General features: G+C 39.2%; 1 protein-coding gene across 1 annotated transcript in view; it reads right to left on the reverse strand.

Annotated features, from left to right (window-relative positions):
• The window catches only part of COL4A3 (collagen type IV alpha 3 chain), a 58,812-nt gene that overhangs the window by 16,390 nt on the left and 27,004 nt on the right, over positions 1-15,418 (reverse strand). Inside the window, exons 18-33 of the mRNA XM_030456293.1 lie at positions 15,261-15,302; positions 13,942-14,029; positions 12,771-12,806; positions 12,266-12,430; positions 11,079-11,171; positions 10,246-10,341; positions 9,828-9,898; positions 8,410-8,598; positions 7,322-7,490; positions 6,372-6,464; positions 5,149-5,253; positions 4,178-4,275; positions 2,709-2,859; positions 2,490-2,603; positions 1,513-1,680; positions 275-364 (exon numbers count right to left, since the gene is read on the reverse strand). Coding sequence (XP_030312153.1) covers positions 275-364; positions 1,513-1,680; positions 2,490-2,603; positions 2,709-2,859; positions 4,178-4,275; positions 5,149-5,253; positions 6,372-6,464; positions 7,322-7,490; positions 8,410-8,598; positions 9,828-9,898; positions 10,246-10,341; positions 11,079-11,171; positions 12,266-12,430; positions 12,771-12,806; positions 13,942-14,029; positions 15,261-15,302 — 1,768 coding nt within the window. The remainder of the gene's footprint in view (positions 1-274; positions 365-1,512; positions 1,681-2,489; positions 2,604-2,708; positions 2,860-4,177; positions 4,276-5,148; positions 5,254-6,371; positions 6,465-7,321; positions 7,491-8,409; positions 8,599-9,827; positions 9,899-10,245; positions 10,342-11,078; positions 11,172-12,265; positions 12,431-12,770; positions 12,807-13,941; positions 14,030-15,260; positions 15,303-15,418) is intronic.

Below are 15,418 nucleotides of genomic sequence, written 5' to 3' on the forward strand. Positions count from 1 at the left end.
CAAAAAAAAAAAAAATTCCCTCTTTATTTAGCAAATCACCAGCCATTTTTACAAATACCAATGAAACACAAAAGATGGAGTTCAAAACTGCTAAAAAAATAAATAATGTTGTCATTCTGTCTGTAGACTGCACACATACAGAAGTCAAAGGAATTCTGGTATGAGACATGTACTCAGGAATGGTAACATAAATCACCATGGATCAGAAAACCACTTCAGTGTGGAATTTCCTATATTCTAATTAATGGTGAAAGCAGACACTGTGGCCACTTGCCTCTGATACCCGGGTTGCCTGGTCGTCCAATCATGCCAGGGGGTCCAGGAATTCCTAACAGGCCCCTAAAACCTGGCTCTCCTCTTAAGCCTATGAAATTGAGACAATAGGAACATATTTGTTAGTATTTGATCAGTGCAACAGAATATTACTACATAAAGCTACACATGAGCCTGTCATTTAATTAATTGCTTATTTATTTTTTCTTTCTCTGCTTCTGTAACACACTGGAGAAGCCAATTTTTCAGTCACTTAGCCACATAAACAGCACTTACACAGAAACCTCAAAACTAACCTGAAGATAAGGAGCTGCAACAGCTTCAAACAATGAATGAAGTGATGGCCTGAGGATAATATACCTGAGATATCCACCCAGGGATGAGAGACCTGTCTTGGGATGTTCTGTTTCAGGAGTTGAAGGCCAGCTGGGACATGACAACTCCCCTCAAATGACATCACAAATCTGGGCTTGCACAAGTCAGCCAAGTGCTACACCTTTCACATTAGTTCCAGAGGTCTTGCATATAAAAAGGTACATACCACCTCCCTCCCACAGAAATGAGGCAGGATTTGATACTAATAAAAAGGTCTCTATTAGAGACAGGAAGCATTACATACCTGATGTATAATCATAGAATTTTTTTGGTTGGAAAAGACCTTTAAGGTTAAATTGAACCATTAACTTTACTCAGTCCTGTGCTAAACCACGTCCCTCAAATGCCTTTCATTTTCCAAGTCAAATTTGAACACATTACTGAAAAATAACCAACAGGGATTGCCTACCTTACCTAATGTTAGTTCTAGTTACTGTGTCAGAGTTTGATCTGACTCAACTCTGGCAATGTTTAGATATGAATTTCCTTTTTAAGAAAAAGAAGGGGGCATTAACAAGCTATCTGCTTAAAAGGGATACTGAGTAACATCTGCTCAACACTTGACACTGGAAAGTTGCTTTGAATGTCAACCAGTTCATCTCCTGCTGCAAGGACATTACTGTATAAAAAGCAATGTAAGGCAGCTTTTTGTTCTCAGAACATGCAGTAAAATGCCATGACAGCTTCAAGATATGTTTGCAATTTAGGGGATGATGCTTTATTTGCTTATTGATCTCAATGATATATGAAAGCTGTAGACAAAAAAAAATATTTCAGCATCATCAATTTAGGAAAGCATGACTGGCACCTTTTTGCAGAGAGTGATTTAATTTCCATGTCAAAACAAGTTTGGAGAATGCTTACCTGGCACACCAGAGATTCCTATCCTTCCAGAAGGTCCCCTGGGACCAGGTAATCCAGTGTTTCCCTGAATACCTATTAATCCAGGTTCCCCAGGCTTTCCATAGACTCCTGGGATACTCAAGCCAGGAGGACCTTGTTTTCCTTTGGAACCTTGCAAACCTCTTCCTCCTAACAAAAAAGAATGACAATGTAAAATGGCACATCTGCCTGCAAAATAAACCTACATCTCTATCTTGCACATCATGAGCATGAAACTTCTTGCACTCTGCCTGTTTGAGGGCTAAATATTAGACCTGTAAGACAACAGACATGTTCAGGAAATCTTAAAGTTGTGGTGTTGCTTTTCTCAAGAGAGGGAAAAAAAAAAAAAAAAAGTCAGAATAGATAGTTAATTTCTTCCCCAGGAAAAGAAGAAAAAAAAAAACCAAACATGAAAACCCACCAATTCTGCATCTATTCTAAAAAAATAATTTAAAAAAATAAACACATTTAAGAAAATCATTTTGGGATCAGATCTAGGAGAAGGACTGTGATGAGTACCTGAGTGTCTTTCTCATGGAATAGAAATCATAGACAGTATATGTGGGTACTCCTGAGTCCCTGAACTGCTCTTCTGCCTACCCAAAATCTTTCCCTGTTTTGTTTCTTTATCAGTTGCATTGCACCAACAAACCTCATCTCAGTCCCATACTGGAGACATGACTGAAATACCTCTTTTTCCTGAGGAATTTGGGCCAGTTTGTGATTACTCTTTGTTCTGTACAATGAAACCTGAATCTTAATCCCTCTTAATCAGTGCATGCACATCCTCCCACTGAGGGGGAAAGTGTATCATGGAAATGGGCTCACATTTCCTGACACATTATCCTATAACCAATATCCAAAACCAACTTTCAGCTCCCTCAGGGCCCTGGAAATCAGAAAAAAAACCCCAAAGCCTCCCAACCTAATGGCACATTTGATTCAGAAGGTCCTACCTGGTGGGCCTGTAGCTCCCTGGGCACCTGGCAAACCTGGCAGGCCAATCAGACATTCAGCAGGTTTCCCTGGAAAACCTGGGTCTCCAGGAACTCCAGGTGAGCCACGATCTCCTAAAATAAAGGAGACTCGAGTCACTATGATTTAAGTAGAAGTTTCAGGCTTTGAGTGGCTTCTCTTTTCTGAAAATAATTTGCTGTGCTGTCTGACAACAGTACCTCTCAGGCCATCATCACCATCACGTCCAGCATGCCCTGGTAGGCCTGGAAGTCCTGGAAACCCAGGATCACCTTTTGAGCCAGGAATGCCATGACCTCCTGGTGAACCCAGTCTACCTGGGTCTCCAGGAATAACCATGCCTGGGTCACCCTGCAACACAGAGAGAAATGTTAAAAATCCTGGAGAACTCTATTCTGCAAATTTGCCAAAATATCTTCTCCACTGTGTGATCAATTAACTGCTTTTATTAGGTTAATTTTCTTCATTCCCAGGGGATCTTTCACATTATAAATTTTAATGGCTCCACTTCAGTAGACCACTGGATGCTCCTTATGGAACAGCTGAAGGGTCCATACCAGAGGAGTATTCATCTGGACAACTCTTGGACCCTGTCTCCTAACTCCAAGAAACTGCTACTGGTCAGTGCAAGACACTTCCCTCCATTTGGCCTTTGCTGCATTGTGATGCTTCCTGTAGCTGTAAAAACCCTTGGACCTTTATCTGAAGATCTGGTTGAAGTTTGTGCAAATACAACTTTTCCTTTCTGTGATATGACAGTCAGATTTTTAATAAAAAGTTAATTTAAATAATCAAGGTCATCACCTAGCTGTGTCTCGGAAGAGTCAAAGTCAGTTAATGCTTTTTTTTTTTAATCATTCTTCTGAACATTTTTTTCCAGGAAGACATAGTTTGGGGTTGTTTGGTTTTTTGTTTGTTTGGTTTTGTTTGATTGTTTGTTTGTTTCTTCCTGGCTAAACTGCTGGTTGCTTTGAGGACTACCTGAGTAACAAAAAATCAGTATGTTTGTAAAGCAGACACTCCATACCAACCTATTCTGTGGCAACAATAGTTTAAAAAAATCCACAACCACAACCTCCATGCTGTCATGAAAAAAAAAAAAACCACCACAGAAAAGGATGACACGTAAGCACAAATAAAGATGTCCAGTCTTCAAAATATTACTATAGTTATTAGTGCCATTATTTTGTTCCAATTTGATTCCTGATGAGTGTAATGAACTTATGGATGCAACCAGTTGATTAGCTTCTGTTAATCAGCAGGAGTGGCTGCAGTATTACCTCCAAGCTCCTTCCTCTATACATCAACAGAGCACTTGCTTAAATTAAATGCATCACTTCTCACTGACCTTCATCCAACATGTGCTGAATTGCAGTATCTGAATAGCTCTGGCCTTAACTTTTTGCTGTAAGCAGTGAAATATCCTCCTTGTGCTCTGAAAACTGAAGTATCAAAACATCTCAAATACATGGAGTTCTGAAGTCCTGTACATGAATTCAGAATTTTGGCTTGAGTCCCTTTATATGTAAAGAATATAATTTCATTGGTTGTGGATCACTGGTTAGGAAATATAGGAACTCCTATATTCCTGACACTTCATTTATTGGCTGAGTGTCACACTTAATGAGTGCAACCTATGGAAAAGTCTGTGCTTCATTTTCAAGCAAACCTTTTCTCCTGGTTGTCCTAGGTCTCCAGCTCGGCCTGGATCTCCAGTTTTTCCTTCACAACCTGGTGACCCTCTGGCTCCTGCAAGTCCCTTATCTCCTGCAAAAGGCATTAAAATGGCAGTACAGATCCTATGATTACCACTTGATTTTACAGATGGTAATTTGTATGGATGCAGTTATAAGCTTCTGAAACTGAAGTAGTTCACATGAGCTGAAGACAACATCTTTATTTCAGAGCTGATACCACACACTGCATTTGTTCCTTATTAATTCACTCAGCATCAACTGGAACATGGCTTTCTTACTCACTTCAAATCAGTTATTTAACATGTTATTCTTTTAAAATGAAGCTATTCTGATGCCAGTTCCCCACTGCTTTCTTTTAGCTGTCTGCTTGGAAGCAGTTTCAGTATCAGAGCTTGCTTTCTCCTCCCTCTCAACCCTGACAGGATCATGAGAATAGTTCTTGACATTTCTGGTGTCCAGAGAAAGGTATGACTTTGCTTGGCTAAATTCACATTATTCAAAATGCTTTCTATTGTCTGCACATTAGAGCAGGTGTGGTATTAGCACTTTATTTTTAATCAATTTTGGTTATGTGCAACACTTAGACAGCTCTGACATTCTAACATTTAATCAGGTAAAGAGAATCCACCTGAAGCAAGCATGACACTCGTATGAGCTGCACACTGTCCAGGCCATATTGCAGGAAGCACCAATGTCTTTTAAAATATTTTCCTTATTCCAGCCTTGATACTTGACTCTCCGAGGTACTTCAAAAATTACAAACTTGCAATTTAAAAGACTGGAGGCAGTAAATTTCAATAGTGTTAAAATAGTTGCCTGTCTGACTGATTTTCATTGGGTTTTTTTTTTTTTTTTTTTACTTCATTGCTTGTGGATTAAAAAAAAATATTATTGGGGGTTTTGTGGTTTTTTTCTGGAAAAAGATAAAAAAAACATATTTTACCTTTTGGGCCTGGGTTTCCAGGAAATCCAAGCCCTGGAAATCCTGTGTCACCTGTTGGCCCTGGATGTCCTGAATCACCTGGCTGACCTCTTGCTCCAGCCCTACCTGTACAAAGAAAATAATAAACTGTGATAAACCTTACTTCAGAACATCAGCTTTTAAGATCAGGAGTTTTGTAGTTTATCATTATTAATTAGAACACCAGTCTAGATCATGTTTGAATTTATAAACTATTTCCCCTCCACAGAAGGCTTTCACAATTAAAATGCTAATTGGGTTCACACCATCAAAGCAAGCATGAGCCTGTGACTTGCTTTTTTCCAATCTGCCCAGATTTCAGACACAACATTCTAGAATGGAACGTCTAACTGGACGTTCTAGAAACAACTACATGCAGAAAAAAAATCTTCCACCTCTTGAGAGTATACAAACACAGATGATAGGGATGATGCTCAGTACAGAAGCAACTGTAAGAACAGTAGCTATCAGAAAACTTCCAAGAAAATTTCTTATGCTGTTCAAGGGAGCTTTAAAGGACCCTTGTTCTACAAAACCAAAGAAAAGATGCTTCACAGTTAGCCTGACTTCCACTTACTGTGCTTTAGTGCATTCAAAAATTCAACCAAATTTTAAACACCAGCAACTCAAAAGCCTTCACCTAGAACCCAAGCCCAAAACCCCCACAAAAAAGGAAACTCAGGCTCTTAATATTTTGGAACAATGGTCAGCAACAGTCACCTCAACAAGGAACTGGGAAACTTAGTAACACAGATCCTTTTTTGACCACTATCCTGTAAAACACAAGAAGGCCCAAGGGCTTCAGAAAGATTAGAAATGCTTTAACCTAATTTTGTTCCTTCTCTTCTGAAGGTCGAAGCAGTCCAAGAATAATTTAGGATATGCTTTCATCAAAATCATGCCAGGGGCACATGCATCAGATGTTTCTGATTCTTGGAGGGACCAAGTCATAGTATAGGACTGCTTGGAACCTCTTCCATACTGCACACTATGGTCATGGCCCTGTGTGCCATCCCTATTTGCATCCATTTCCTCTGCATTCCTTGGAAGGGAACATTACAGCTAATTCCATAGTTTCTGTAGCACAGCAATCCTTTTTATAGCTATTTCCAACTAACCCAACAGTCTTCTCTGGCCACAACTGGGAGAGAAATCTCAGTCAGATTATCTCTGATTTTTACTCTGTTTACTGCAGATGCACTCACCAGGCACTCCTGGGGGTCCAGGTAAACCATCTGATCCTTGAGGTCCTGGCAGTGCAGGTAATGGAGTTATCCTACTGGTCTCTCCTTTCAGACCTTTGGCAAACACATAATCAAAGTTTCTAGTTTGGCAACATGCAATCTTAAGCATTTAAAAATATTAGTGATGAATCTCCTGTGTTAAAAATGCAGTCTTCTACAGCTTCTGAATATCTGAAACTCAAGTAGGCTTCATCAAGCAAAAATATTTTATTGACACTCATATCACCTGTAGCCTTCCTCTCAGCCACCCTGCAAGTCTACTGGGTACTCAGAAAAGGAAGCACAAAGTCAGCAGGAGAATTATGCAAGTGAGAAATGTATAATCTGCAATTCCATTTTGAAGAGATTTAATGGTTACTCTCTTTAAGAAACCTTGACTATATCTGCCATTCAGCTGGCAGGTTGTGAAGAACTTTGAGTTCTTCCAGATTGTGCTTTCCTACAAATTTCCTACACTGGTATGATTAAGTCCTTTATATTTTTCCTCCATGACTTAGCTCACACTAAAGATGATGATGACTGGATACATATTTAAAGACTTTTTATTTCCATGATGAGGACAGTAAAACACTGGAACAGGTTGTCCAGAGATGATGTGCTGTCTTGGTCCTCAGAGGTTCTCCAGGCCCAACTAGACAAAGCCTTGAGTAACTTGGTCTGATCTCACAGCTGATTCTGCTCTGTGCAGGAGTTTGGACTAGAGCCCTCACAGGGTTCCTTTCAACCTCAGTTATCTAATGCTAAGACTTCTGCTACTGTCTCCAGTGGGACCAAAGTTGCAACAATGCAGTAGAAATCTCACCCCAAGAAAAACTCCTCTTTCATAAACTTTATCTTTTACTTCACTCTGTGACTTCAACCAAGTGTTCTTTTAACATAGGTAAAACACAGTAAAATGGGATGTTACAAACCAGCTTCTCCAGGTAATCCAGGGGGACCAGGTATTCCTTTAGAACCTTTGAAACCTCTTATTCCTTGTGGTCCATATCCTGGCAGTCCTGGAAGCCCCATCTCTCCAGGAAGCCCATGACTTCCAGGCAGGCCAGGTAGTCCTCTCTCTCCTTTTGAACCAGCCAATCCCTATGATGATTACATGATTTTATATGAAACATGACTTGCTTTCTACACCAGCTTTCATAACAAAATGCCTGATTCCCTGTCTGCCAATAATCTTGCATTACTTCAGCAACAGAGTAGCCCTGCTAATTCAAGAGGAATTTTACCTCTGATTTACGTGTGATTAAAGGAATATAAATTTTAATATCAGTGGCTACAAACAGAGGGCTACCTAAGAGTAAAATGGTACAGATAGAACAGGCTGATTTTTCAGTCACTGTGGCACTATGCTGCACAGTTTTCTTCCTTTTTAAAACAGGCTTGGTAAAAAAAAACACCAGCTCAGATCTGATTCACCTTAAGCAATGTCAAATCAGTTTTAAAGAGTTATATAGGAATCACTTTAATGGTTTCTCAGCCAATAGGAAAAGGGAGTGATTGTTACTTTTTATTTCTGCTTGATCAGAGCTCTGTCCTAACAACTCCAGTTTTATTGTCAGTTCTCCCAGATTTTGTGGTTGTCTGAACAGTCAGTGCCTAAAGACTGAACAGGATCTATAAGAATTATTATTTCCTTTTAAGCATTGTAAAACTAGTCAGGAAAACTGTCTGTTGAAAAAATATCTTGTTCACCATAGGAATCCAAAGCAGTGTTCCATATAAATGTCCTGTCCAAGCTTACATGACAATATTCTGCCAAGTTTTTTCAGCAATATGTATCTACACTACCCTCATCTCTCTAGTATTACACCAAAATACTCTCATTCATCCACGTATATTGGTTATGCTCAACTATAGCAGCCAATATGCATAATACCCCTAAGTCAGGTAGAGGATATTCAGAAAAATCATCTGAACAGATAAAAGAGACTGTTGTACAAGATCTAAACACTGACTTAGGCTTTCATGAATTTTATATTAATTGCAAACAGGGCATACTCACCTCTTCACCTTTAGAACCCTTGGACCCTTTAGAGCCAGGTCTTCCCAGAAATCCACTTGAACCTTTTCTTCCTCTGTCTCCCCTGGCCCCTGGATCTCCTTGCTCACCTTTTGGGCCTTCTGGATAGACATATGCTGGCTCACCTTTGGATCCTTTAAGTCCTTGATCTCCTCTAAAACCTGGAGGTCCCTGGAACAAAGCAATAAAAAAGTTTTAAAACAAATTTAAGTGCTAGACACATGCCAGCTGTTTTCATGCTGCTTTTTTTTTTATTTTTTAAGTAAATACCTAAGAGTGCTTCTCTTTAGTCTCATCTTTATTCGTTGTAATGGCACACTTCGAGGAACAAGGCTTTTTCACTGCTTGGTTGTGGGTTTATTATAATTTCATTTATACTACTACAAGCAGGAATAATGCAGGGCCAATCAGTGGATCAGACTTTTACCTACCTGGTTGTGCTTTGGTGGCATAAAAAAGACAAGAAAGTACCTTAAAATCTAATTATAGAGATTTCTCCTGAACATGGGAATACCTCCCCAGAGACAGCAGACCTGCCACAGATGGCTCTGTTCATAGTTAAGTTCTCATCTCCCTTCTTTCCCCCCTCTGGGCAAAGTGAGGAATCTATCACAGCCAAAACGAGTCCAAGCTGAAAGTACACCAGGCTCTAGGGATTTTGGGCTCATGAACTCTTGGGAGCTTTCTGGAAAAACCTGTTTGCAGACTTTTCCCTCTGCATCTGTATGGCAACAACCACGACGAATACTCCTCTATGACGTTTTTTTATTGCACAGTGCTGACTGTATTTTTCCACAAATAATTATTAGTACAGATCCAAGTCAGTACAGCCAAGTGGTGTGTCTGTGACAGGAGGTGTCAGCCTTCCCTCTTCATAGTGTTTCCTAAGAGGAAATGTCCTTTGCATCCCTGAAGAGGGTGTTATGAGAAGCAAGCTTCCCTGCACAGAGCTTTAGCAAGTCCTGAGTATGCTGGAAACATGAAGTGCAACAAGTCTGGTGATGATCACAGCACACACAGCTCTATATATCCTTTATATCCACTGGTGTTGTTATAAAATAATGTAGATGAACCTAAGTTAACTGTAAACTACCCATACCAGGCAGTAGAAGTAGTCTAGCTATCATGACATACAGGCACAAGTTCATGACACAGTATTTCCCTGCCTCACTGCCTGAGCTCAACTTCTTGCAGCACTGAGGAAAGCAGGCTCATGTCAAGCTAGGTCAGCAAGGTCCACTAAACAATCTCTACCCAGGCCTCCTGTGCAGACATACTCAACTACAAAGAGAAAAACCATTGAAAGGATCCATATGACATTGCATGTCACACCAGCCATGAGGTTTCTCTGAAATTATTTTCATGATATCTGAAAAATAATCTGAAAAACTCAATCTTACTTGAGCTCCTGGAAACCCCGGTGCTCCTGGAGAACCTGGAGAACCTTTTGGACCTGTTGCTCCTTCTCTACCTGCAAAAAACCCAGCATATTTTGTAAAGAAAAATGAAAACAAGAACATAGTTTTGACAAGCTCTAATAAGCATACCCAGTATTGAATGTTTCTGCTTGCTACATTGACTGCATCATCACAGAGTGCTCTGGCTTCAGGCTGCACCTAAGCCTGTCAGCACTCTGACTTCATCACTTCTATGGCTTGTGCTCATATCAGTGAATGGAACTGCATCACTCTATGACATTCATGACAACCTGAGGGCTGAGTCAAGGATTGCATCCTGCAAACACCTGATTGTCATGCTAAAAGGGAAATCCCTGGCATTTCCTACTATCCTGTTAGAAAAAACTAGGTACTAATTTACCAGGCATTCCATCTCGGCCATGTGGCCCAGGAGAACCAGGAAAACCAGGTATCCCAGGAATATAGCTGCATTTGGTACACACAGAAGCTTCATCACCTGGAATGAAAGTAATGCTTTAGTTGTTCCACAGGAAGTAATCCCCAAACTTCACCAATGTGCTTACTTGGTTGTTATAGAGGATGGCTAAGACATTTTGGCCAGAAAGCTGTAGGAATATGGCCTTCATTTTGTTGGCAGATCACTTGCAACACAGGGCAGAATCACCAGTGGTTTGACAGTGAATCAGAAGTATGTTTAATTGACAGTGAAAAAACATTCATTTTTTATCTTGATTTTTTTAAGTCTTCTGTTAGTAATCCATTTGGATATTGTCACTTAACTGGTAAGCCAAATTCTTACAAAAGAAGAAAGGGACATTATTTTCAAACTAACATGGCTGCATGACAGCCTTCTGACTTCAGTGACTGGCAAGTGGCAAAGAGGTTCAGCAGCTCCCATGGAGATATTTGCAGAAGGAACTTCTTCTCAGAAAACAGCTGTTAGCATTCAAAGTAACACTGGGAGAATATGAAAAACTCTACCAAGCTCCAATAACTGTCCCACTGAAGATCTAAACCTTGGCTGCAGTGCTGGACAACTGGTGTGCACATGCACTGCTCTTTTAGTTGCTGTTTACTGGAAGTGGAGGAAGACATCTTGCTATCCCTATTGAATTTTCTTATATCTCTGAACTCAAATGGCTTGAGACAAATTAAAATCAAAATATCACAAGGATCCATGAAGATTACTGGACAGTACCCTCTGCTTCTGAGGGATAATTTTCTGAAACCTACCTTTCATGCCAGTATCTCCTGGAGGTCCTGGAGGTCCAATACATCCTGGCTCTCCAGGAAGTCCTGGCAAGCCTTTCCTAAAAGTTACTCTACCTATTAATGAAATGAACATAGCACCATTAGATCAGCAGATTACTCAGACAATTCTCTATTTACTAAGAGAGAAAAAGCTCCAGGGATGAGCTGGAGACAGTATTCTGATCCTTATGGATCCTTTCCAACTTGATATATTCCATGATCCCTTTAAAAGAGAGAACTATTGGACAAATATAAAAAACCTGTAGCTTGGAAGTACTTGAAAATAAACATGGTTATGCAAACCTGCATCTCAGCCAACTGTTGGATCCATCTGCCTTGCCTTTAAAAAGCATAGTACCTTCTGGGAAGAGTTTTTCCATCTTATTTGAATCAACAGACACATAATTCTTTCTTTTTCCAGAAATGGAAATAAAAACTTTCTTTTAATCTTAAATTATTTGTGCTGCTTTTATATCTTTGACACCATTATTCTGGAGTATTTACTACCAGTGTGGAAAACCAGAACACATACTGAGCTCTTCCTAAGGTAATACACTGAGGGAATGGGTCTATTTGTAAAAGAGAGAGAAAAAAACACCACTACATTGGCACTGGTTCAGAAAAACTCGTTTTGACATACCACACATAAAAGAAATATGATGCTGTTGGCCCTCCTAGTTAACACATTTTCTAGAAGTTTTATAAACTGTTACTGCTTTCTTTTCACTCTGCCAGAACTTTAAACCTGCTCTAGGGCCCACTAAGACCTCTGGAGGCAGGTAAGTGATTTCTCTACCTTTCAGATCAGCCCTTTCTCAATTTAGTTTCACAGATTTTCTACAACTTTTGGAAGAATTAATTTTAAGAACAAATTTTCTCTCATCAGTCTTTCCTGGGTTTATGCAGCAGATTGTTACAGTCACAGCTATAGAACAAGGTGAGAAATCTGTATAATGGGATGTCATTCTGCAAAGAATCTCATCAGCAATGGAGCACAGGCCTTTGCTTCATGAATATTCTAAAGTATTCTAAGACAAAATTTCTAAAACCAAACTCGACCATATTACTAAAAATTTATAAGTAAAATATCCGTATAATCTCATAGACTGGATATTGAGATGACTCTGGATTTGTTCTTGTTCATTACATAGGCAGTATTGAAATGTCACCTGGTTCTCCTGGAGGGCCTGGAAATCCAACAGAACCAGGTCTGCCAGTAATACCAGGCAGCCCTGGAGGGCCTACAACACACAAGCCAGCTTGTCCTTTCACTCCTTTCGCTCCTTTTGGCCCAGGAAATCCTGGGGGACCTCTCAAACCAGGCCTTGACACACCTAACCAAAGAGGAAAAAACAAAAAGGTTGAGTTAAACTAATGGAATTTCAATGCAAACTAAGTATTTAATAAGATGAGTGAGAGACAAACATACTGAGTTTATTCCACAAATCTTTTTTTATCTTATATTAAATTATCACAATGACAACATAAAGATATTTTAAAATTACCCTTAACCACTTTTTAAATAATTGGCCTGTCAAAGCTTTTGGGTGACAATCTTTTACCACTTAAAGACATGTTTAAAGTCATCTGAAGTTAAGATTCTAGAAAGCTGTTTCAGGATAATGGGCAGGAAGAGCAAGTATTTTATTGTTAGTATCATACCATTACACATACCTGGTCTACCAGCACCTCCAGGAGGACCCTGTGGCCCTGCAAAAGCAATGTATTTAGAACTTGAGTTAAACCACTGTATACTCTGTAAATTCACTATTCATTAACACTGACTGCAGACTCTGAGCTTCTACATTTTAAGCTTATTTTATCATTCCAGAGTTTATTTTTACCTGAGTAGGCATCTATTACTTAAGGCAACAGTTGCATAGTGAAAATTCTCACCAACATGTGTTGATATGGATGTGTATCACAGGTAGGAATGGCATCCACCAAATTTACATTAGGTGGGAATGCACTCAATTACTTGAGGATGACTTACAGGCCTGCAAACTTCCTTCTTCTTGCCACTATTATTTGCTCTAGTAAATATGTCACCTGCTAACACTGCATTAGTACTACTGCAAAGCTCAGTTTTCATGCTGCCATCACCTGGAAGTATGTAAGTAGATTTATAATATCAAAGAATATTCACTGAATGCAGCACGATCAGTTGGGTATCTAAATATACATAAAACTAGAACATCAAAACACTGAAGGCAAGGACTTGCTGGATGCTGCCTCAGAGTTCAGGCTACAAGTCCTTGTTATACTGCAAGACATCCCAAATAATAAATCAGTACATTCTAATTTCACATTTTTGGGCAAAATAAGTAAAAAACCCCTTGTAGTTCTTTATTGTTTTGGAAAGTCAGGGAATAAAAATGGCAGAAGGCGAACTATGAAGAAAACCAAAACCAAATACCAAAATCAAACCAAACCAAGCAAAAAAACAAGAGCAACAACAAAACACCCAAAACAACAACAAACAAAGAAAAAAAAAAAGGGAGGGAGAGAGAGAAAGGTACATGACCTTTGACAGGACACTTAAAGCCCTGATGGTCTGTCTAGGGCACATACAAATAACATGCTGATGCAATAATGCCAGTGAGCTTAGGTGTTCAGCTCAACTATGTGTGCAAAGAAATGTGTCAGCTTCCTTATTTTCATGAGGAAACACATCCCAAGTTCAAGTCTGAGAATACATTTCAATTCTGCAATTTGATGGGAGTACTTTGGGAATACTCTTATAAAGGCAGAAGCAGGTTGATGGGCACTGCAAAGCCAAGCCTGTAACAAGCCCTCCAAGGAAACAGCTCTTGTTATAAGATGGAAGTTTTGATGTCCCACTCACCAGGCATTCCACGTTGACCTTTTGGTCCTGGAGGCCCAGGAGGTCCTTCATCTCCTTTTTCACCAACCAAATTATCATAATACTCTGTCTTAAGAGAAAGATAGTAAGAACAGAAAGAATAGTAAGAAGGAAGAGACAAGCACAGTGCCTCATTTTGAACATTTTGGTAGAACAATGTTATAGTCTCATTTATCATTTTGCTTCTGTGACACCATGAAACTCTAATTACAGGCTAATTACAAGCAGTCAGAAATGAAATCCTAATTTTTTATACACAGCTAATTCCAAGAGATCTGTACAAAGAGATGGGACAGGGATTACAGGGATTCTTCAGCTCCCAGAGAACTCCTCTGCCTGCAGATGCAAATGTTTAGGCAAGGTGTAAGATGGAGAACCAAACCTTAATATTAGGGTAGCATAAAATAGAAAATATTCTGGAAAGAAATCTCCAGTCATCACAGCCATTATATTGGTTTAAAGCAGCATCACCAGTATTTAGACTACTCTGACAAATAATCAATTAAACAGATGAAGAAATAGACATATATCAACTAAAAAATCACATGCATTAAAAATTAATTCCTACAAAACCTAACATCCATTAAAGTGCAATATTATGATGTTCCAAAGTTTCTATAAATGACAACTAAAACAAAAATTCAGTGTGCTGTAAAGTATTTTTTCTCTTTTCAGGATTATTTTGCATGGGCAACAATACTAGCAAATCAGTATAGTAAGTGTTGTGCCCTCAGATAAACATGGCACAAAACTTATGTGGACTACTAAAGCATGAATTTTGAAAGGAGTCTAAAAATCCTTACATTTAAAAATCAAAATTTTAATTTTTCTCCAATTGATTTTTTATAAAGCAGTGCTTTTTAGCACTCTGTTAATATAAGAAAGGGTTTAGCTTCTTACAAAGTTATTTCTTCTGAACCATTTAAGCACAAGGTTTCTGTTATGTGTTTAAGGGATCTTCAAGAAAGCCACTGGTGAGTCAAGCATGGCTTAGACAGAAAGACTGCATTCTTAGCACCTCCTGCTTTAAAAGGTCTTAGGATTTTATAATTAACATTTACTGTTCTGTAATTTATTAGACACTAGTTTGAAAATTACTCCTGTGCATTTCTGTAACCTTCTGTGACAGTTCAAACTCAGGCCAAAATTGCTGGAACTGAGTGAGGTTTAACCAGGCCCCAGCCATCAGGGATTTGAGAAAGCCATGCCTCAATCATCTGTTAATGCCTCATAGTCAGTCTAGCTTATTCTTAATTAAAATGGTTTAGAAAAATCATATGATGAAGATAATTTACACTTACTCGACCACAAGCTCCAGGTGGCCCAGGATGTCCTTTCAGCCCCTTCAGAGGACAGAGATGGGTTTGTGTATTAAAACCAGTGCTTGACATGATGACATCTGGTACCCACTGTTACTTCAGCCAATTGCTCATAACATTAAAAAAGAACTCCTCCTGAC

This window comes from Calypte anna, chromosome 9 (assembly GCF_003957555.1).
Source record: "Calypte anna isolate BGI_N300 chromosome 9, bCalAnn1_v1.p, whole genome shotgun sequence".
NCBI classification, from domain to species: Eukaryota; Metazoa; Chordata; class Aves; order Apodiformes; family Trochilidae; genus Calypte; species Calypte anna.